A 21,650-nucleotide genomic window follows, 5' to 3' on the forward strand; every position below is an offset into this window, starting at 1 on the left:
ACTTTAGGACTCCTAAATGCCTTCTGTGAATACCGAAAGTCAAAAAATTAGGATTTTTCTCAATTTAGTAGTAGTAAAGTTAGGACTCCTAATTTTAGGACTCCTAAATGCCTTCTGTGAATACCGAAAGTCTTAAAATTAGGATTTTTCTCAATTTAGTAGTAGTAAAGTTAGGATCTTTACTTTAGGAATCCTAAAGTGAGAGAAATCCTAATTTTAAGGCTTTTGCTATTCACAGAAGATATTTAGGAGTCCTAAAGTTAGGAGTCCTAACTTTACTAATTCTAAATTGAGAAAAATCCTAATTTTAAGGCTTTCGGTATTCACAAAAGTTATTTAGGAGTCTTAAAGTTAGGAGTCCTAACTTTACTAATTCTAAATTGAGAACAATCCTAATTTTAAGGCTTTCGGTATTCACAGAAGGCATTTGGGAGTCCTAAAGTTAGGAGTCCTAACTTCTGTGAATACCGAAATGAGTAAGTGCCTTCTGTGAATACCAAAATGAGTAAGTGCCTTCTGTGAATACCAAAATGGTAGTAAGTTTAGGATGTTGTCTTTAGTTAGTTCTGTGAATCAGGCCCAAAGTCTATAGTTTCCGTGCCCCAAGAGGGCAATTTTTTAAATCTAACGTGGCAGGATCTACTATTAGCCATTTGTTCACTTGTAGTTGGAGCTTGGCAGCCCTACAAGAAAGCTGGATTGATTTGCTGTTCAATAATGTCAGCACTGCACAGCGTCAGGCTCTTATCTCAGGAGCCTGAAAGGTGGTGCAGAGTAATTTCTGTCTTAATTGGCTGACATCGGGACAAATACACAGGAAATGTAATAGGCTTTCATCGAACTGGTCACATAGATGGCGAAGAGAGTTTGGCCATCTTTGTTTCCAGTGTGGAACCTCGTCTTCTGAAGGAAAGGCTCCCATTTATGTTACTAATAAGAGATGCTGGATGGTTTGAGAGATGTGGCATGTGAGATATGGTTGGAGACCTAGTTGCCATTAGATTTTAGGACTGTCCAGCCATGCCTTTTTCCGGCCGTTTCCGCTTTATGATTGGACCACAATTTTAGCTTGGCCGATTTGTTGGCTTTTTAAAAAAATGCTGTATGGCTGATGTTTAACTCCCAGGCCTCATGGAGGTTAAGAGATGTTGAAGCTTGGTGGAGCACTGTTTGCCGGTCATTTTTATTAGCATGCTGGCTTTCCATTTCAGTCCAACTCAGAGTGGTTAAAGACTCGGGTGGAGCGGCTGTCATCTTCCAGCACAATTTAATTAAATAGTTAAAGTGGCCATCCTCACCGGGACCTAATGAAGGACCCCGAATTCCAGACGCACTTCTGCTAGAGAGCTGTCTTGTGGTAGGTGAAAGATGCATTTGAACAAGGCGGACTGTAGATGATTGACAGTCATTACGTCTTTGCCCTTAAGAAATTCTGAGCCATAGGTCAGTGAAGGTACAAATTTTGCTCCAATGATTTGCAGTCGGTATAACTGAGACGAGCTCTCCATCTTTTTTTATATCAGGTTGAAAGTGAAGAATAGCTTATTAGCTAGGGCCCTTCGTTGTGCGAAGTGCTTTTTGAAATTTAATCTTAAATCCATATCAACCCCTAAATATTTATAGGTGCTAACCTGGTCGATCTTGTTCCCAGAAGCTTTACATTTGAATTTTTGATTTTGGTGTTTATTTTTGGCAGAAATCGATTACTTTAGTTTTGGTGTGGTTTAGCTTCAGGCCAGAAGATTCAGTGATACTGAGGAGGGCAGTTATTTGGCGACACAGGCCGATGGAAGTCTGGCAACATAGGACAATATCATCAGCATATTGTAAACTATGCACTGGTCTATATGTGAGTATTAGTGGCTCACTCGAGACTTCTGATAACAGCACTTCTAAGGCCGCTGTATAAATGTTGAAGAGGCAGAGGTGCGAGGACACATCCTTCTTTTAGACCAATGAATGTGGGTATCTTTCTGGTCATTCTGTCACCCGTACCTATTTTATTTTGTACCCAGTTATCTGAGTATAGTTCGATGATGGCCTTGAGGAGGTTTGGGGGTACACCTCATCTAGCCATTTTTGCCTATGTCAAGCCTCTTGGGACCGTGTCGATTGCTGCTTTTAAGTCGAAAAAACAGGTGTATAAGTTGGAAGCCTTGTGGTTTGCCTTTTTGATCAGGAGAGTAGGGGCCAGAATTGGTGGTTGTACTCATGGCGGCCCTAAGTCCTGTTTGAGCAGCCGGGATGAGGTTTTCGGCTAATGCCCATGCCAGATCTGTTAAAATGTTGTCAGCATAAAGTTTAGCTTTGACATTGATCCGGGTGATTAATCTATAGTTCGCAGGCTTTGTCTGTGAGTCTGACTAAAAGATGGGGTGAAGAACACTGCTTCTCCATGATGCTGGATTTGTGTTGGTGGTAAATTCCTATTTGAATAGGGGAGTAAGATACGATCCCCAAAATGCCTGATCGTGCTTGAGTACGACGTTCGGTCCTGGTGCCCCATCTGGTCTCAGTTTTTTTAAGGATTGTATAACCTGCCAGTCTTTCGGCCAGTTTCCCTCTGGCGGGCTGTTGTGGGCAATTAACTCTTTGTGGTTATGCCTTTGCAATGGCGCTATGGATAACTTGCACTGGACAGGCTGCTTCGAACTTCGATGTACGTAATCTTGTCCGATTCTGATAGTCCGGCGTTATAATGACAAAAAATACTGTGTGCAAGTGTATTCGTTTCTGCCCAGAACTGGCTTCTATTTTTTGTTATACTTGCATGTAGCAGTTTTATCCATATATTTTCCTGATTTTTTTTGGGCTTTTTGGCTGACAAGATTGCCTTTTTTTGTAGGTGCCTGGATGCAAAGGCAGTCCAGCGAAGGCTTATGTGAGATTTGTACTCAGGGAACATCCTCCTTTACAAATTCCAGCTCTAGGACAATCACCCAGTAGTAAGCAGTGAATTCACATCTTCTGGGTAGGATTATCACTTGATATTCTATCTGCCTCTTGTTTGTGCCTGGTTTAATTTGGTGCTAGGATTTCACTCAAAGCTGATTGCTCTATTTCAATAGGTCTGGTTCATCTCTCACAGTCTGAGATAAACATCTGTATTTAATGTGATATATTTTTACTTAGGGTCCCCTGGATTTAGAGATTAAGGGACCTATTCACAAAGGCACCTTGGAAATATAGTCCTCCTTTAGTATTTTATGATGTATTCCTAAATAACTCTATGAATTGAACCCAAAGCCTATATAACAGAAGGAAAATGGAAATATTCAGGGAATATACAAATGAAGTTAGAAAGGACTGTGCCCCTTTATTTTTAGTTATAGGGAGTTCGGCGTCTCATGACCGATTTACTGAGGCACATAAGAGTACTTCTGTAGTATTGGGTCCCATACTCATAAATGCTTTTCTGAATCAGCCCCACATTGTGCACAATCTATTAAATCATGGTGAGAGAATTATGTACAAATTTGACAAAATATGCTGGTTGAAATGCAGTTATGCAAAAATCATGTATGTGTTCAACAAAGAAGGCTTGCTTGATCAAGTCTATGAAGAAAATGCTTTATTAAAATGTATTGACATGATTTTTCCATGTTTTTGCAACTAACCTTACCCCCATGGATATTTATTATGGTCATTCATTTTCATTGCTTATTTTTTTGCAGGCTCTTCCACAAGACCAAAAGCTTCTAAAACAGAAGCATATCATCCCTGACACATGGGTTACAACGGCTATAGACTTATGAAGCTGCTGTCTTTATTCTGCCAGATATCAAGGTTGTGATCCTACCCCTTGTTGAACATTGCTGTCCACTCTTCGTTTCACATCTTTGATCCTCCATCACTTCTTTCCACAATGAGTGGCTTCCTCTCATATATGGACCCAAGAAGGGTCCAGTGGGGTGCAACATGGAATGCAGTCCACTCCAGGATCTTGCGTACGAAACCCGTGGAGTCAATGTTGGAAGGGAGTGGAATAACCACTCTTCATGGAACAAAATTGGCCCGTGTACTTACCACGTTGGATCTAGTATCCCTGGGCGTTGGGAGCTGCGTGGGAACAGGAATGTATGTTGTAACCGGTCTGGTTGCTAAAGAGATGGCAGGGCCTGGAGTCATAGTTTCCTTCATTATCGCAGCAGTGGCTTCCATTTTGTCAGGTAAGTTTCTTTCTTGAATATTGAGGAATACCAATCATAGTGGGGGTATGTTTCTTGGGTATTTTTCTATGAAGCGCAGTCCCCATATTTTAGGTTTCGGCGGCCAACGGAGGATGAAAACAGCTACAATGGAATATAGCTCTGACATTACCTCTCCTCTCTGTCATTTGGGACCAGGAGTACCCCAATTTTATCTTTTCATTTAATGATTGGTTGTAGATGACATGCTCCACATGCTCTGGGGACATAGCAGCTGAGTGTGCTTGTATGGTTTGTTGCTCCTCTTTTTTTTATAATGCCTTTTTATTTTCTTCTCAGTAGCACACATCACAAGGGAGCTTTCTGGTCGGGAATCAACTGTGCTCTAGTTCTGCTACGATTTTATTTCCCTCCCTTTCCTTATTCACACACTTTGTTAGCCTTCCAACTTCCCACCTAAGACACAGTCCCTCTGATGATGGGCCTTAAATCCAGCACTGCTGTGTGACATCTCCGGAAAATATAGCTCTGACATTACCACTTCTCTCTGTCATTTGGGAACTGGAGTTTCTCACTTTTTCTTTTCTTTTCCTTATATGATTGGTTGGAGATGACGTGCTCCACATGCTTTGGGGACATAGCATCTCAGTGTGCTTGTATGGTTTGTTGCACCTCTTTTTTTCATTATGCCTTTTTTGACCTGTCAGTGGCACCGCCAACACAAGGGAGATTGCCGGTCAGGAGTCAACTGAGCTCCAGTTCTGCTTTAATTTTATTCCACACCCTTTCTTCATGTGCATGCTTTGTTAGCCTTCCACCTTCCCACCTAAGACACATCCCCTCCATGATGGGTCTTAAATCCAGCACTGCTGTGTGAATTCTCTGGAAAATATAGCTCTGACATTACCATTGTTCTCTGCCATTGTTTCATTGCTCGACCTGGAGCACTGTGGGACTAGTAGTCCCTCACTTTATTGTTTGCCTTATATGGTTGGTTAAAGGTGCCTGTCTCCACATGCTCTGGGGACATAGCAGCAGAGACTACTTTTATTTGTCTCCCATTGTTTATAGTTCCTCACGCCTAGTTGACCTTTCTTTTTTTTTCCTAGTAGTACCGCTAGCAAGTAAACTCGCAGTTCGGTACACGAGTCAGCTGAACTCCAGTTCTGCTTTGATTTTATTTCCTGCCATTTTCAACTCCACGTACTTTGTTAGCACAATACTTTCTAACCTAAACAATGCCCCCACTGATGATAGGCCTTTAATCTGGCACTGCCATATGACTGCACACCGAATGCACTGGTGGTGCACCAAAGGTATGCCAAAGGCAAGCCCTCTGTGGCGTTCCATGCCTGGCTCATGATCTCCGGGCTCTTTCATTCAATTGGGCCCAGTTGTTTTCTTGCTCCTCCAGCCAGCCCAGTCTGTGTTTGACTATTTTTCATCTTAACCTGTCCTTCTCTTTTGCTCTGATCTACCAACCTTCAGTACTCCAAATGGACTCAGCTCCCAGTCTGAATTTTTTCTTGCCTCTTCCATCTTCAAATCTTAAAATGTTTCTATTGTAGGTGATTTAAATTTCACCATAATAATACTAATCACCCTGACACCTGTGCTCTTCTCCAGGACATGGGGACTCTCGGTCTCACCCATTTGATATCAGACCCCACATACAAACTGGCTTATTTGTATGTGTGGGCTGGCCTATTTACCGACTCTTCCTTAATTTTGTGCTTATGCCAGTTCTAGGTTCTATCCCTCTTTTGTTGACTGACGACGTGGCTATTGACTTCCATCCACTAATCCCTTCGCACCCCACTATCACTAACCCTGCCAATATAAGGGTCTTAAGACATAAATGGTCTGCGATTACCCCATATTGTTGTATAGCGTTTTAGGACCCAAGTGAAATTTTCCCAATTCATGCCCTAATATAGGTACAAGTCACCTTGCCCTTATATAGGCATAGAAATCATAACCATATTTAGACATAGCCCATGCAGTCCAAATACAGGCATAGCTACTTCCACTTGCTCCTAAAAGCCAAAACGATTTCTTGGAAAACTCGGCTTCAGCAGTCAGGGACATCCCCTTTCTTGAATATTGATTTGTCCTAGAAATCATGGCGTTTTCAAAGAACTACCATTTCCTTGGGGTTCTTTGGTGATGTTATTATGTCCAACCTTACGTCAAAGCAGGCACCTTCAAGGTATAAATATACCCGCACTTGCCCAAGCAAACACTCAGTGGTTTGGAGCAGTTCGACTATCTACTTGCCTGACGCAGCTCGCTACAGCAAGTGCCGAAGGAAGCCGACCCTCCAGCTGACGCACTGACAGAGAGCCTGCCTTTCTCTCGCTGAGAATCCAGCTTCAGTGTTTCCAAGCTCACCTCGCGGGGTGTTGGGAAATCGAGTCCCGAGACGGATATACCAGACCTCCTTCATTCTAAAACCAAAGTGCAGAGCTGATTAGACCCTAAGAGAAATCTTGGATAGATTCTTGGCAAAGAAACTAACCCTATGCTACAACATACTTACTTCTTAACTCGTACTAGACTTAGGTTAGGTACATTGTGGTAGGCGTATTTTCGAAGCAAAAGTTGAGTACTTTTAGCCATTATTATTTATGTATGTATTTTATGGCTAAGAAACCATACCATGCTTTTACAGTATTATTTTATAATACTCTTCCTGCTGTACGCATTATACTTTACAGCCAGTATTACGATTCTAGCTGTTCATTTTCTGGCCTTGAGAAAGAAGACTGTTCAATAAATACTTTTATTGAAAATGCCCGTCTCTCTAGTTTCTCTGCACCTCTGATGAAACGAAGCATGCACGATTGACTGAGTGAAATATCTATCTATTGTTTCCACGACTCTGAAGATATGTTTTATCTTGGGGAAACAAAGTTGTCATGTTTATGCAGTTGTCATTAACTAATCCCTTCTTGTTTATTAGAGAAAGTTCCTAGTGACCTCTGAGATAGCTGGCACTCACAATTAAGTTTAATAAATTCGATAGAGACATAGTCAACCTAAGTCCTACGTCACATCTATAGGATATATTATTCCAATGAGCAGAGCCTATTGGGAATATAGGAACTACACTACAATATAATTTTAACTGTGCACTAACCAACTTCCTTAAGCTGCCAGGTGTAATATCAATAGTGCTGCACTCAATTTCAGCAATTGGCTAAACAATGGCTTCAACAGCTTTACCCACTTAAAATCTTCCGCCACTCAGTCTGCTCTGAGATTCTCTGATGAACCCACAGATAAGAAACTATTCTGTAAATCTTGGAAAGGAATTAGTGATGTACCAATTACTTAGTGGATAACATAGACTATAAGGCTTCATGTAATTGGGAGGAGGGTCCCGATTTTTTGAATTCTAACATGGACTGATTGACTCTGTAAACTATAGACTGATATCTCTTCTGACATTTCCCACAAACATATGTAGAAATGTATCAATAGACAGCTCACCAGCTACTGCAAATTTAATCATCTCATTGACCCCTCTAAATCTGGTTTTCAAGCCTTCCATAGCACCCAGTAGGCTCTCTTAGCTGCACTGGATAACATCTCTAACATTTTGGTTCAGGGACAATCCACCGCCTTGATCCTACTGAGATCTCCCATTGGCCTTCGATACCGTCTCCCATTCTATCCTTCTTGAATGTCTCCATTCCTCTGGTATCTATTGTAGAGGTCTTAGTTGGGTTTGCTCTTTCCTCTATTCCTTTGACCAAACAGTCTATTTTCTATCACTCAAAGATGACACCATTAAGATCCTATGTGGTGTCCCACAGAGTTGCACACTTGCCCCCACTTTATTCTACTCTCTTTACACCTGCCAAAGATACTTTGGCTTTGATATTGTATCATACACTGTTGATACCCAGATTGTTGTCTCTATCTTTCACAAATGCCATCAGATCCAGTTTATGTTCAAAGAGAACATTTCTGCTCTTTTCTGAGATATTCGTTTATTGCTATCTGCTGAATAATGACTTAATTAATTTAACAATGTTCAGTAAGCTTTCTTCTTGGTCTTCTTGCTGGGGCCATTTGGTCTGGATGTGAATCCTTTCCTTGTTAACTCTGTAAAAAACCTAGGAGTCTTCCTCGATCATAATCTTACCATGGCCAGCCAAGTCACCAAAGTCACAGCCATGTTATTCCTGCTTCTCAAAATGCTGTTGCTACAAAATCGGTAATCCTGAACATTATTACCTCGCTACTAGATGATAGCAATGTTCTCTATCTGGGAATTGTTAATCATAATCTCCAATATATCCAAGTTGTCCAGAACTCTGCAGCAAGCCTGATTCTCAATCTACCTGCAGATGCTCACATCTCTTGCCATCTTAAGGATCAATACTGTCTCCTGGTGTAGAATTATGTCCTTTTTAAGACTTTGTACATTGTCCACCATGGTCTTCACAAGGCTGGTCCTTCCTACCTTAACATGCTAGTCAAACCTCTATCATGCTTTCCCACTCCACTCGGCAATCCGCCATCTTGTGATCATCCCTCCCATTAGGTTTGCAACACGTGGAGGCCTTACTCCTTTTAATAACTAACATCAAAATCATGGAATTCTTTGTCATTGTCTCCCCATATGCGAACCCAAAAGGGATGCTTTTGAGAAAGGTCTTGAAACTTGCCTACTCCAAACTTAATGGGCATGTCTCCTGTCATGTTTTTTAAGTGCTAGGATACCCTTAACAGGTGTACCAATCTAGTAAATAAATAAATAATAATAGCCAAATTGTTTACTGCAGTTGTGCATTTGAGGATAGTTGGCAGGCTCTCAGAAGGGAATTAACATTCTTGCAAAGTTCCAACATGCACAAAATGGTAAATGTTATCACCATTAAAAAAAGATAATATTTTTAAAATTTGATTAACATTTTTTTTCTTGGACCACAACATATTTACAAGATAGGTAAGTTGGTCAGATATAGGATTTTATTTAAAGAACTGCTGGAAATTTGAAGCAATGATTGTGATGTCAGAAGTCAAGCATTGACAATGTTATTGCTTTCGTACTCAAATCAATGCTAATTATAAAGTTTTCACAAACCCTGGTTGAGTGAGAATGGGCCAGCAGGGCCGGCTCTAGGCATGTGCAAGCTGTGCACCTGCACAGGGACACCAAACCCCAGGGGCCACCACGCCAATATATATCCTTAATATATTAATCCTCTGAGGATGGATACATATTTGCGTGGTGGCCCCTGGCAGGGATTTGGCGGCCTCTGGCTCTGTTCCACTTCTAAACTCCCTGACCCCCTCCCCTCTTTACTGGCCTGCGCGCTCCGCCCCGCCCGGACCCTCTCTTCCGGGCCCCCTACCTACGCTCCCTGCCCAGGGCCACCATGAGCCTAGAGCCGGCCCTGGGGCCAGGGCATGAGAAGAGAAGGGGACATCAAAGGTGAAAATAATGTACCATGAAGGATGAAAGCCTCCATCATCATCACAGTTCTTAGAGCTTGGCTATTTCACCTCCACGGGGGCCTGAGAGTGCACACCCACAATACTTTAACAATTTATAACTTTAAAGATGGGATGTAGTGACCATTAATGAAGCAGGTACATGGAACTGGGGCACTTGAGTGGTCCTCCTATTTTCTATACTACAGCAGAGCCAGGGATATTATTCTTGCTTACAAAAGATACCTCTGCCCTAGACTACACATTTTGAGCTAGTTGTTGTCAAGGCAAGACTGGGAACAGCAACCAGCCCTGGCAGATTGGTGCCCGACCCAGAGCTTGGTGCTTGTGAGGAGCTCAGCTCCCGCTTTTGTTACAGGGGGCTGATTTTGCAGCACTGCTGCAAATATGGCTCTGAGTAAAAAAAAACAGCCTCTACGGGTACCAAACGGGCCCCCACCCCTCCGGCCCACCAGGACAATGTTCAATGCCATCTACGGCCAGTCCAGCCCTGGTTGTTGTCTTGTATTAAACCAACTGGGCTTTTCACACATAATGAGAAAAACATACATATGGGCAGCGGAAATTGCGATATGCGTGGTAACTCCTGTTACGGCACATATGGCAATTGTAATTTTTGGGCTAAATAACAGCAGATCACGCCTACCAATATTTATTGAGGGGTAAAATGCCTGTTTATGTACCAGAATATGTGGGATTTGGTGTGATAAATATATTATTCTCTAAAAAAAATATTGGAATGGTATTTATTGCACCTGATAAATTACGAGAATTTAGCTGCTGCAGTAAATATCATCCCATTTATCAGGCTGCTCTTAATGAGGGCATTAAAACTGTAAAAAAAAATATTACAGCAGACCTTTTCCATCTATACACCTAGGGCCAGATGTAGGTAGCCCTTTACCGATCGGAATCGGCCGAAAATACCGATTTTTGGCCGTTTCCGATCGGTAAAGGGCTAGGGAGATGTAGGTGCACATATTCGGTAATTGTACCGAATCGTAATTATTACCGATTCGGTAATAAGTACCGATTCAGTAATAATTACCGAATCGGTAATATTTACCGATTCGGTAAAATTACCGAAAATGCTATGTGGGTAGCCAATTTTCCATCGGCACATGGCTTACAGAATCGGTATTTTACCATGGAATACAAATCCATGGTAAAATACCAATTCCTGTGTACATGCACATCTGTGCATGTACACATGTGCCATGTGACAGACAGACGTGCCCTTAGGGCATGTCTGTGTGCCACATTGCACACATGCCCGTTTTGGGGGTGCTAGAGGGTGTCAAAGTGACACCCCCTGAACCCTTGTGAATTCATTAATTACGGATTCAGTAAATACCGAATCGATAATGCCTAATCACTCCTATGGGCTTCAAAGCCCATAGGAATGAATGGGCATTACCGATTCGGTATTTACCGAATCGGTAATTAATGAATTTTTAAGGATTCGGTAACGAATCCAGATGTTGGGACCTACATCCCATTTACCGATTTTGAAATACCGAATCGGTAAAATTCGGTATTTCAAAATCGGTAAATGGGATTTACCTACATCGGGCCCTTAGCATCTGGAATAAAATCTGTATATACTCAAGGACCTCTCCAAATTAGGAAAGAGTTGAACATGCATCTCTGCATCACAATGCATTAACAGTCTCCAAGCCAGCTATTTCTCTTATCACTTGCATAATCTTCAAGTTGGACAGTTCTAGATTGAAACATCTTTTGACCATAACTGCCAAGTATTAAGAAATTATTTATGTGGTTTCCTTGATTCGAGCACGCTTTGTGACTTTTCTTTGTTTTATGTGTGGCATTTACCAGGAAACATTACAGAGAATAAAACCAAGTAGTGACATTTATGTAACGAGATAAAAAACATGAAGTCCAATTCACTTCTGCACAAATCTGCCTGAGGTATGGGGCTCGAACATGCCAGGAAGCTTCTTGCATCTGAGTTTCTGTGTTAAAAACGTCCACCCTAAATCCTCTAACACACTACCATTCAGGTGTCTCTCCACAACATTCCACTCTGAGCTTCACCTGAAGGTTCTAAAGAATGGAGCATAATAATAGAAGGAAGGAAGGGGGAACAGGAAAACCGGATAGGGAAGAGAGGGGATATACCATTCTATGCACACAGATCGGTTTCTTGCGCATGTGTAGAGGATAGACGCCTCTCACAATTCTGCTGATTCTGCCGATTCTCCGGCAGCGCCCTCCCGAGGCGATCACTGACCACGGACCTACACCGGCCCCTGTCAGCTGTTGGCTGGGCAGTGCTCTTGCCGAGAACGCCGGCGGGAACGGCGGCGGCGGAAGCGGCGGGGGCAGCCCAAGACAGAGTGAGGCACTACGGCGAGCTACAGCGAGAGTAGCGGGAGCGGCCCGGCGGAGGCTGCAGCTGGGAACCAGGAGCCGCAGCAAGCCACCCCCGTGGGTCAGCCCCCCCCCCTCCCCGCTCGAGCACCTGACAAACTTTCCAGCATCCAGGTGGCCAACGGAGGAGCCGCAATCGCGTTTTTGAAAACAGGAGATCAGGTGCCTGCAAGGTGAGAAGCGAGGCTGGAGGGAGGGAAGGAAGGAAAAGAAGAATAGCAAGCGCGGCAGCCATTAGAGGCTGCCGCTAAGTAAGAGCCGGGGGTGGACCCAGGGAGGCGGGTTGACTAGGTCCTCCCAGCCTGTGGCCCCCCGTGTGCTCCGCTTGTTTGCCCACCTCTGACCAATCGCCAGTCGCCGTTTGCTGCCATTTTTCGTCATTTGCCATTCTCTACCACTCTCACTCATCAGCGGCAAAGTCTAACTAAACTAAACAAAACCAGCAGTGAATTAGACATCAACCCAGATATATTGACAGCAAATTGACAACGCCGTTCATTCTAACTTGTTATATACTCATTACATACGCGAACAGAGTTAATAAGCCAGCTGCCAAACGGCTAACAGAGACACAAGCAACAAAGAAGGCTAACATCGCTTTATCAAGACAGCCTGCATACTTCCCTCCTCACTGTCAACCAAAGTGCCAACCAAAGGGCCAATTTGTACAGCCCCCTACGCAGCAGTATGAGGTCGGGGAGACTACGAGGCGAGGATGCGGCAGCATTCCTACCACAGGGGAAGACAAAGAAAGCTAAGGGGGGTCCCCCATGTATGACCACCAACGGGGTGGCAGAAGAGATGGAGGAGGAAATCGAAGGGGCAGCCATGGGCAGGGGTAAGAGTCCCGCAAAGACAGCCCAGGAAGCTCAAGGCTCTATTACAACAGCCCCCGCAACAGACTCCGCGGACCTTGCAAAAACCCCCCAGGGCACGCAACATCAATCAGATATTCTTGGTCTACTAAGCTCGGACGAAGGAGCCAATAAGAACAAGGACAAGGACAGTACAACCAGCAGCCCTGCTGTGAATAATGAAGGAAATAATTTGAGAGATGCAACATCACTCCCGGCACACAGTGAACAGGCCCCGCACTTAAAAGCAAGCAAAAGAGCCCTGATCACTGACTTCCTCAAAGTCTGTCAAAGACTTTCCACCGGGGGTGGGAGCGGGAAGGTACCGCCACCACAAGACTCCGGCCCCAAATGCAGCAGCTCACAACATAACGCTCACATGGAGGGCACAAATAAGGAAGGCAAACGGTCCGTATCACCACTATACCGGCCAAGGTGTTACAGCGAACCCTGCAAAGCCCAGACCGTAAGGTCAAGAACGAATTCTGGGCGCAAGGGGCCCGGCCCTCTTTGGCTAAATGATTTAAAAATCAAACAAATAGCTAAGGACTTAGAGCAAGCCAAGGGGGAACCACCCATTCAGTCACCACAAATGTCAAACATACTGCCGGTGCGCGCCCTAGTACATTGGGCCCTGGACGCAGCAGATGACTCGGTCTTTCAAGAGCCGAGTTTGCAGAACGTACATCTAATTCAGAACACGTCCACGACCAAAACTGAGGAACCCCCTCTGCAGTTTCAGGTGTATCCCCGCGTTGAAAATCCGTGCCCAATGCCTCAGGCAATCTCTTACAGTCCAATGTCCAGTCACCCAATGTTATGCTTGAAAAAAAAGCAGCGCTCTCTTTCCATCGGACGAGTCACTGAAGACACAGACGCTATCAAAGATAGTCCGACATTGAAGCTACAGCAACCAAATTTAACAGCACTTGAGACCGAAAAACTCGAACGAAGCCCACGCAAGTCATCAGCTCTACGCCATCAAGGTTCAGGGATGGAAGAGAGCACCGATAAGAGATCAGGGTGCGACCAACCGTGTGAGCATCCCATCCAACCAAACTACTTAGTCTACTCTGCTATATCTCCGATCTCCATTTACAGACACTCTCAGGGGGAATCGCCAGTGAACAGTCAACCGGTTTCCATTTGGCCGCAATTATTAAAGACAATGGAAACCATAGGAGTCGCCATGTCCTACCACGCGGACAAACTGGACACTCAAGTCGACCTCCTCCACCTCCTGGCGTCTCACGTCCAGGGGATTGAAGCAAACCTTCAAGAATTAAACACCATGATTACCAAGGTTCAACTGAATAAAGATCAGACGTTCTACACTTGTCACTGCTCCAACATAATAGACAAATTGGCTACAGTTCCCAGTCTGATGTCCCAAATACTGGGGGCTGTTAAGGATTCGCCAAAAGCCGCCCCCACGGAGACAACCACAACATCAAGTGATTTAACCGGCAACCAGAAGTCAAACGAGGACCACGGTAGGCTGACGAGGCTGACCATTGCTGGCAGGGGTGAAGAGAGTCTCGAATCGCAGGATCTTCTACAATCCCCCCCAGTAAGGGAAAACAAGGTCGCCAGCAAGCCCAGACGACAACAATCTGGTAAACCGCATAGAGGCAACCAAGTTAATTCAGGAGCCAACTCCCAACGTCGCAACAACCGCTAATCACACCAAACAGGCTCCAACGCTTACAAAGAGAGAACGGAAGCGACTAATGAAAGCCAGAAAGGCAAAAGCACACAACCGAAGGGCCCCTCAAACCTCTCCGGGAAACTCCATCAACAACTCCGTGACCAAGGAAGTCGAACAGCACTTCGAGTGCGCCCCACTCAAAACCAAAACAATGCTTGAGCAAGGGACCATGTCGAGGGATTCCTTACCCATTAAGGCACCCTCAACCTCAAAAGGAGCAACAGGTCACACCATGACAAATCAGAACGCATTAAAAGTGTACAGTATCTTTAAACCGGTGGGACAAAAACCAGATAGCAAGGAACCACCTCAAGAGCCTGGAACCAACCTAAACATCGATCAAAGGACGGAATTAAGCGACAAGAATATAACTGGCCAAGCCCCAGACATCAACAGCCAAGTTATTTTAGTCAAAGCTGCAAAGATCAAGGGAGTCAACGCACGTGACTCACGTGACACACAGGGCGGCGAATTTCACGTTCCAGTCCCCAGTGGACAAGACCTCGCCAACAGCGTACATATGGTAAACTCACACACATTAGAGCTAGTGGTTGACCAGCAGGAACGGCCCTCCCATCTAATGATGCGCGCACTCGACCAAAAATCCAAAAGTGGCCCACTCCAAGTAATAAAATCGAGTTTATTCCACAATATTGTTCAAGAGGGCTCTATGATATCCTGATTAGAGGGGCCATTTTAAGACTTCTAGAAGAAATTCCAGGCCTACGCCACTTAAAATCAAGCGACCTCGAATCAATAGAGTTCAAACCAAACCCTCTGCAATCAGGCTCAGACTCGACGATAACAACTTGGACCAATCATACCATCACAGATCAAATCCTCTCTCACAGGGAGGTTTCCGTCGCATGGGGTATTGAACTAAAAAAAGTGGAGCCTGCACGCTATCCCAGCCCGCTGCGGAAACAAATCACAAAAACAAGCCTTTTAAAAAATGCCAAAGGGCCAGATTCAAGAAGCAGCACCAAAGCGGAAGTGCAGCGACTTAGACAATTTACAATCACTTTCGCTCACCAAGAGGCAGACACGCCCGAAAGACCTCAACACGCTATTCGGGCTCAATCTCATAAGAACGCAGCATGAACTGTTAGTAGATCAATGATGCGGGAAAAGCAGGGTTGCAAGATCTGCTCATGGAACATCAATGGCTTGAACACAAAGATGGAGGAAGACGACTTCATTGAGTTCATAACTCAATTTAAAATACTACTGTTCCAAGAAACATGGCAGACTAAAAACTCACCTTTAGTAGGATACAAAGAATTCTTTGTCCCAGCCCAGAAGGAGGGACGTCCCGGAAGGGCCAAAGGGGGTCTATCCATCTTTATATCAACTGATTTCACCTGGTCACCAACTTGCATCAACTTAGATTCAACATGGATGCAATGCATCAAAGTGGAAGTTTCCCCCAACTTGGGACTCCTGATCGTGAACCTCTACTTGCATCCTAGCGGAAAACACAAAGGAAAAAGGATAAAACAACTAGTCACTACAATTAAGATATTGAAATCAACCTACCCAAGCGAAAACATGATTATAACGGGAGATTTCAATCTGAACCTAACTTGCGGACAGGAGGGAACCCTCCCCGCTAATATTGAGCCACGGCAGGGCAATCAATGCAGACAAAGTGCATTGGGAAGGAAATGTGCCTCTGAATTCGAAGCTCTCCACCTGTACACCCTAAATGGGAGAGGCCATCTGGACAGACCAGCCGCCCTAACGAGGGTCTCTAAGAACTCAGGCTCTACCTTAGATTATACTCTGGCTGATCCCGACCTATTCCACCACATAAGTGACTTCTGGATACAGGAACGCGTAGAAAGCGATCATTTTCCTCAGACCCTCACCCTGACCATTCAACCCACAAAGTCAGAGAAGGCGGCGCCATTGACCTTGCATACACAAATCTTCAATTTAAAACGGCTAAACTGGAACGAAGGAAATCTCTCTACCTTAATGGCATCATGCCACGATCTGTTCCTACTATTAGAAACATCGAGCGACACAGTCAAAACGTGGGAAAACTTTGTAATGGAGATCAATAAAAAACATCAATCCAACAACAGAGGAGGCAAACCCATAAGAAAGGGAGGTGGGGAATGGTACACACCGAAACTGCGTCAACTTAAAAGGCAAATAAATGCTTTCCTCCGGGCCGAACACAAAAAAGATCCCCAGCTCTCACAACCCGTGCTGAATACAATCGAATCTCTAAAAAAAGAACTAAAAAGAGAGACCAATTTGGCAAAGCGAATGCACAGGGAAAAACTAGCATGTTCCATACTTCACGCAAGTAAATTGCAGAACTCGAAAGACTTTTGGGCAAAAATAAATTTCATGCTAAATGGCAAACATCGCCAGTTTAACTCAGACATGACTGACAATCTCTGGAGTAGTCACATCGACCAATTATATAACTCCTCGTACATGTCATGTAAGGACAATAACATCGAGCATCTTGTGGAGCTTTCTCGGTCTAGCCCGAGTAAAATGCCAGTTCCAAAAATCACTGGGAATTCACAGATATTAAAGGCTACAGGAGACACGGAATTGTTCTCATTAAAGCAGGTCTCAAACTCCATAAAATCACTGAGAGCAGATGGAGCGCCCGGTCCAAACGGACTTCCCAACGCCTTATTTAAGAAAGACCCATAGTTTTGGGCCAGTCAACTAACACCTTTGTTTGGTCAGAGCCTACAGACCGGGAACATCCCCGAATCATGGAGAGGCAGTATTCTGCATCCAATCTACAAATCTGGGCCCAGGTCAGACCCCAACAACTATAGGCTTATAGCCTTAATTGACGTGGAGGCTAAGATCTACGCTTCCAACTTGTTGGTAGAACTGGAATCCTGGGTGAGCAGTACTGGGATCATTCCCCGGACACAAACAGGCTTTCGGCCAGGCCTGGGCACCTTGACCAATCTATCCGCGTTAACCCTCCTTGTTAACAAAGCTATCCATAACTCCACCCCGCTGTATACTTGTTTTCTGGACCTAAAAGCGGCTTACGATAAAGATCCTAGATCAAGTCTTTGGGCAAAAATGAAAGCCTGGGGCGTGCCGCCAAAGTTGCTGGGAGCAATTATTGAGCTCTACACAGATACCTGGGTCCAAGTGAAAAAAGGAGATGGTCGACGCCGGATTGGTGACGTTACAACGCAGGCTATTACAACGCCTGCTGTTACAACGTGGTTTTTACATCGCATACCACTACAACGCATAGTGCTTTTAAGCGCTGGATAGTGAATTATTTAATTTACTATTCCAACTCCAGTCCCCGTGGATAGTAGGGAAGGTGTTGGATAGTAAATTAAATATATTCCCTATCCTAGAGCGCCCCCCAGCGCAATGCGTTGTAATGGTTTGCGTTGTAATGGTTGCGTTGTAATGGTAGTGCGTTGTAATGAATGCATTGTAAGTGATGTTTCCCGTCGACGCCTGACCAGGAAATTCCACACAACTAACGATTTAAAGCAAGGCTGCGTTCTGGCCCCAAGCCTCTTTAACATCTACACTGCGGACCTAGAAAGTGTCATAAGCACCATCCCGGGAGATCCACCAAAATTGGCCCACTCGCCTATAACAAGTCTCCAATACGCTGACGACATTGTTCTCCTTTCAAAAACCCCCATCGGTTTACAACGTTCGATCTCTAAACTGTCGCAGTACCTTGTGAACGCACAATTGACTATAAACCTAAAGAAAACCAACATCATATGCTTTTGTGGCTCTAGAAAAAAAAAAAAAAATTGTCTGGAGGAGTAATTCTACCCCTCTAATCCAGGTAAATCATTACAAATACCTGGGAATCTTACTAGACCACCGATTAAAGTTTAAACTGCACCAAGACCAGGGGGAATCCAAAGCAAAGCAGCTCCAATTTGCCTTCAAAACAGTCCAAAAGCAATTAAAAGGTCATTCCACCGGCCACATTCTCAACATCGTAGCTGCCAAATTTTTGCCATCACTGACATACGGTTCCGAACTACTGGCAACCCCGGACGCTACAGCGTTAAATCTCGCCCAATCTAGGCTGTTCAAAACTCTTTTCTCAATTCCGAGACACATTTCGCAAGCCCAAATCCGTTTGGAGTACGGTCTCACTAACCAGCTCCCAGCAAGACAAGGAGCACTCGTCAAATATTATTGGCGCATGAGGGAGGCAGAAGAGGAATCCCTGGCCCACCTTTGCTGGTTAGAAGTCGAAAAACAGGCCGGGCAGCCAGACTCAATATACAAGATCTTGAGGCAAGCGCTGGAGGCATTAAAACTAGATGAATCTTGGCGTCTGCCCATGACATATTCTGCCTTCAAACTGCTAACCAAGAAAGCAGTCAAACAATCATCACTATTCATGGACAAAGCAGCAGTGGCTGGCAAAAGCCATGCCTGGATCGTCTTGCCGTCATATACCCACCTAAAACCACAGGATTATTTGAAAGAATGCTTCAGGGACCACTATAAAAGGAAACTAAGCCTTCTAAGGTTGGGTTGCTTCTCGTCCAAAGACCTCACTCCCAAATGGCTACGGCAGTGGGCAACTCCCGATTGCCGCCTATGCGGCAACGGTGCAGAGTCTTTACTGCACCTCATATGTATATGCCCGGCACTCCAAAATCTAAGAAAAACGCTCCTTCGATCTCCCTTAAGAGAAGCCCAGGTGAGAACTTGCAGGGCGGCGGTGATAAGATGCCTCAGCGGGTCTTGGATTGAACTATCATGCAAAACCATAACATTTTTGAACCTTGCCTCCATAGAGCTGGAAAAAAGAGCACCATCCAAAGAGGTTCCTGGACAATAGGTCAGGCTTTGGCAGATCACAGACTCTTCCTCCCTTCTTTCCAATGGTTGTTTTTACACAGCACAAGTTAATAATAACGAGCCTCTTGTTTGATTAACCATTATTCTTTTATACTTTTTCTTCTCTTCTTAGATCTTTTTTTTTCCGCCACTTTTGCAGAGCCTGTTATTAATTTTTAACTCGACTCAAAGTTTATTCTGTGTTGTTTTTATGATGTAAATATCTCTTGCATGGTGGTAAGTCCACCCTTTTATGATTTGTTTCCTTACCCCATCCTACGTTACAACATGCTGTTTCTCAAATTCTGCACCCTGGGCCCTGGTAAGATGTGCTAAATTTGTGCACATACTCAGGAGGTGTCTATCAGCGAGCATGTTCTCAGCCGGTGAGGAAAGATAAATGTAAACAAGAAAAGCCGTCCTCGCTCTTTAGCCTGAGTGCTGGTGGAAGAACTCTGGAAGGAGGTGACTGCAGGGCTGGACTGGGAACCAAAACCGGCCCTGACAAAGAGCGTGGCCACCCCGGGGGTGGGGTGGGGGGGGAACGGGTGCTAGCGGAAAGCTTTGATACTTTGTTCTTCTATTCTTCTGTTGCTGGGGTTCGATATTGCAGCTATGTTGCAAAACCGCCCCCCCCCCCCCCGGCTCTAAAACCATTCCCCACCCTGGTGGCCCACTGGGGAGACGCCTGGTGCCCGCTACGACAAGTCCAGCCCTGACTGACTGCATTGGTCAAACTTTTAATGTACATAAGCAGCAGAACTAAGGACCTATTTGCCCCACATGGCCCTAAAGGTAAACTTGATACACTTCAGCCAAGGCCGGCTTTACCACATTTGATCGACCTTTTGCAATCATCGTATTTTGCAGAGGTTTTATACATAGAAGTTGTAAGCATTTTATATGATAATTGTTTAATTCTCTGTAGATCTTGTAATTTCTTTTTCCAAAGATTTGATTGAATTTTTCACAAAAATAAATAAATACGTAAGGCAAACAATAATACATAAAGTGGCCTGAGATTATGATTGGTCCAGAAGACTTATCCAACTTAAAAATAATAGGCAGAGAAATAGTTAAGAAAGGTAAGAGGAGAAATGGACTGAGAGAAAAGGGGTGAGCCATTATGTTGCTTATATTTTGGTCATTATGCAGCAGTCGTTTATTGTGCAGGGTTGCAATTTATGATTGTAAGAGAGTGTTAGAGAGAGAGTGTAACCACCGGCTAGTAATGTATCTATGGGAGGTGAGCATATTAGCGCTTTGTACGAAATAACGGTTTACATGTATGGATGTTTAAGGTGGTTTATTTGAGGCAAAGTAATTGTCTAACTTGTCCCAGATGGGCCTAGCTGGTGATCTCCATGTCGAGTGTTGGAGAGAGATGTTGTCTGCGCCTCTAATGTGAGTAATACAGTTTCTCCAACATGTAAACGAGGCCTTACGTGCGTTCTTCCAGGTGTTTAGGACTATTTTTATTGCTGACATGAGTAATAGGTCAATTAATGCCCTATCTCTTTGGCTATCTAAGTCTGCGTTAAGAAAACCTGCAATTAGGGAAGCAAATTCTTTTTTTAGATGGCAGTTAAATAAGCTAGATAAAAATGCGAACACTGTCCCAAAAGGTGGATAAAGATTTGCAGTGAAGGATGAGGTGAGCTAGATCTCCTACCTCTTCTCTACAGTTCCAACAAGTGGGTTCTTCGAGAATATGTTGTGCGTGTAAGTGTGCTTGGGTCCAGTATGCTTTGTGGATGAGCCATAACTATGTTTGCAACAGAACTGGGGACATTTTTTGATGAGTATCTGATTACCACATTTGTGCACAATGTGATTCAGTCAAGGGGTTAGAAGAGTGTTGTTATCAGAATGATGTGAGCTTTTTGTTTAAGTGCAAGGATTTAGGGCGTAAGAGTTTATATATTTGGGAGACTTGATGACTCAAGCTATTAATTTTCAGTATGAAAATTGGGAGAGATGGGTTTTCTCTACGCTATTTCGATTTCGAGGTGGCCGCTCTGATTTTAAGGAAGTGATAGAATTTTATTTTATGAAGTTTGTATTTATTTTGGAGTTCCGGGAGGGTTATGGGACATGTTGAGAAGTCTAATTATTGTGGGAAGAAGATGCCCTTATCTCTCCATGACTGAAAGTATATGGGTTTACCATTGTATTTAATGTTGTGGTTATTGCATAGAGATGCAAGGTTTGAGTATCTTATACTTAAGGGAGTTTCTAGTTTTAAGAGAGATGTTT

General features: G+C 44.0%; 1 protein-coding gene across 1 annotated transcript in view; it reads left to right on the forward strand.

Moving 5' to 3' along the window:
• The window catches only part of SLC7A14 (solute carrier family 7 member 14), a 294,391-nt gene that overhangs the window by 164,401 nt on the left and 108,340 nt on the right, over positions 1-21,650 (forward strand). Inside the window, exon 3 of the mRNA XM_086949178.1 lies at positions 3,675-4,169. Coding sequence (XP_086805304.1) covers positions 3,866-4,169 — 304 coding nt within the window. The 5' untranslated portion in view covers positions 3,675-3,865. The remainder of the gene's footprint in view (positions 1-3,674; positions 4,170-21,650) is intronic.

Source organism: Lissotriton vulgaris, unplaced genomic scaffold (assembly GCF_964263255.1).
Source record: "Lissotriton vulgaris unplaced genomic scaffold, aLisVul1.2 SCAFFOLD_1346, whole genome shotgun sequence".
Lineage (NCBI taxonomy): Eukaryota > Metazoa > Chordata > Amphibia > Caudata > Salamandridae > Lissotriton > Lissotriton vulgaris.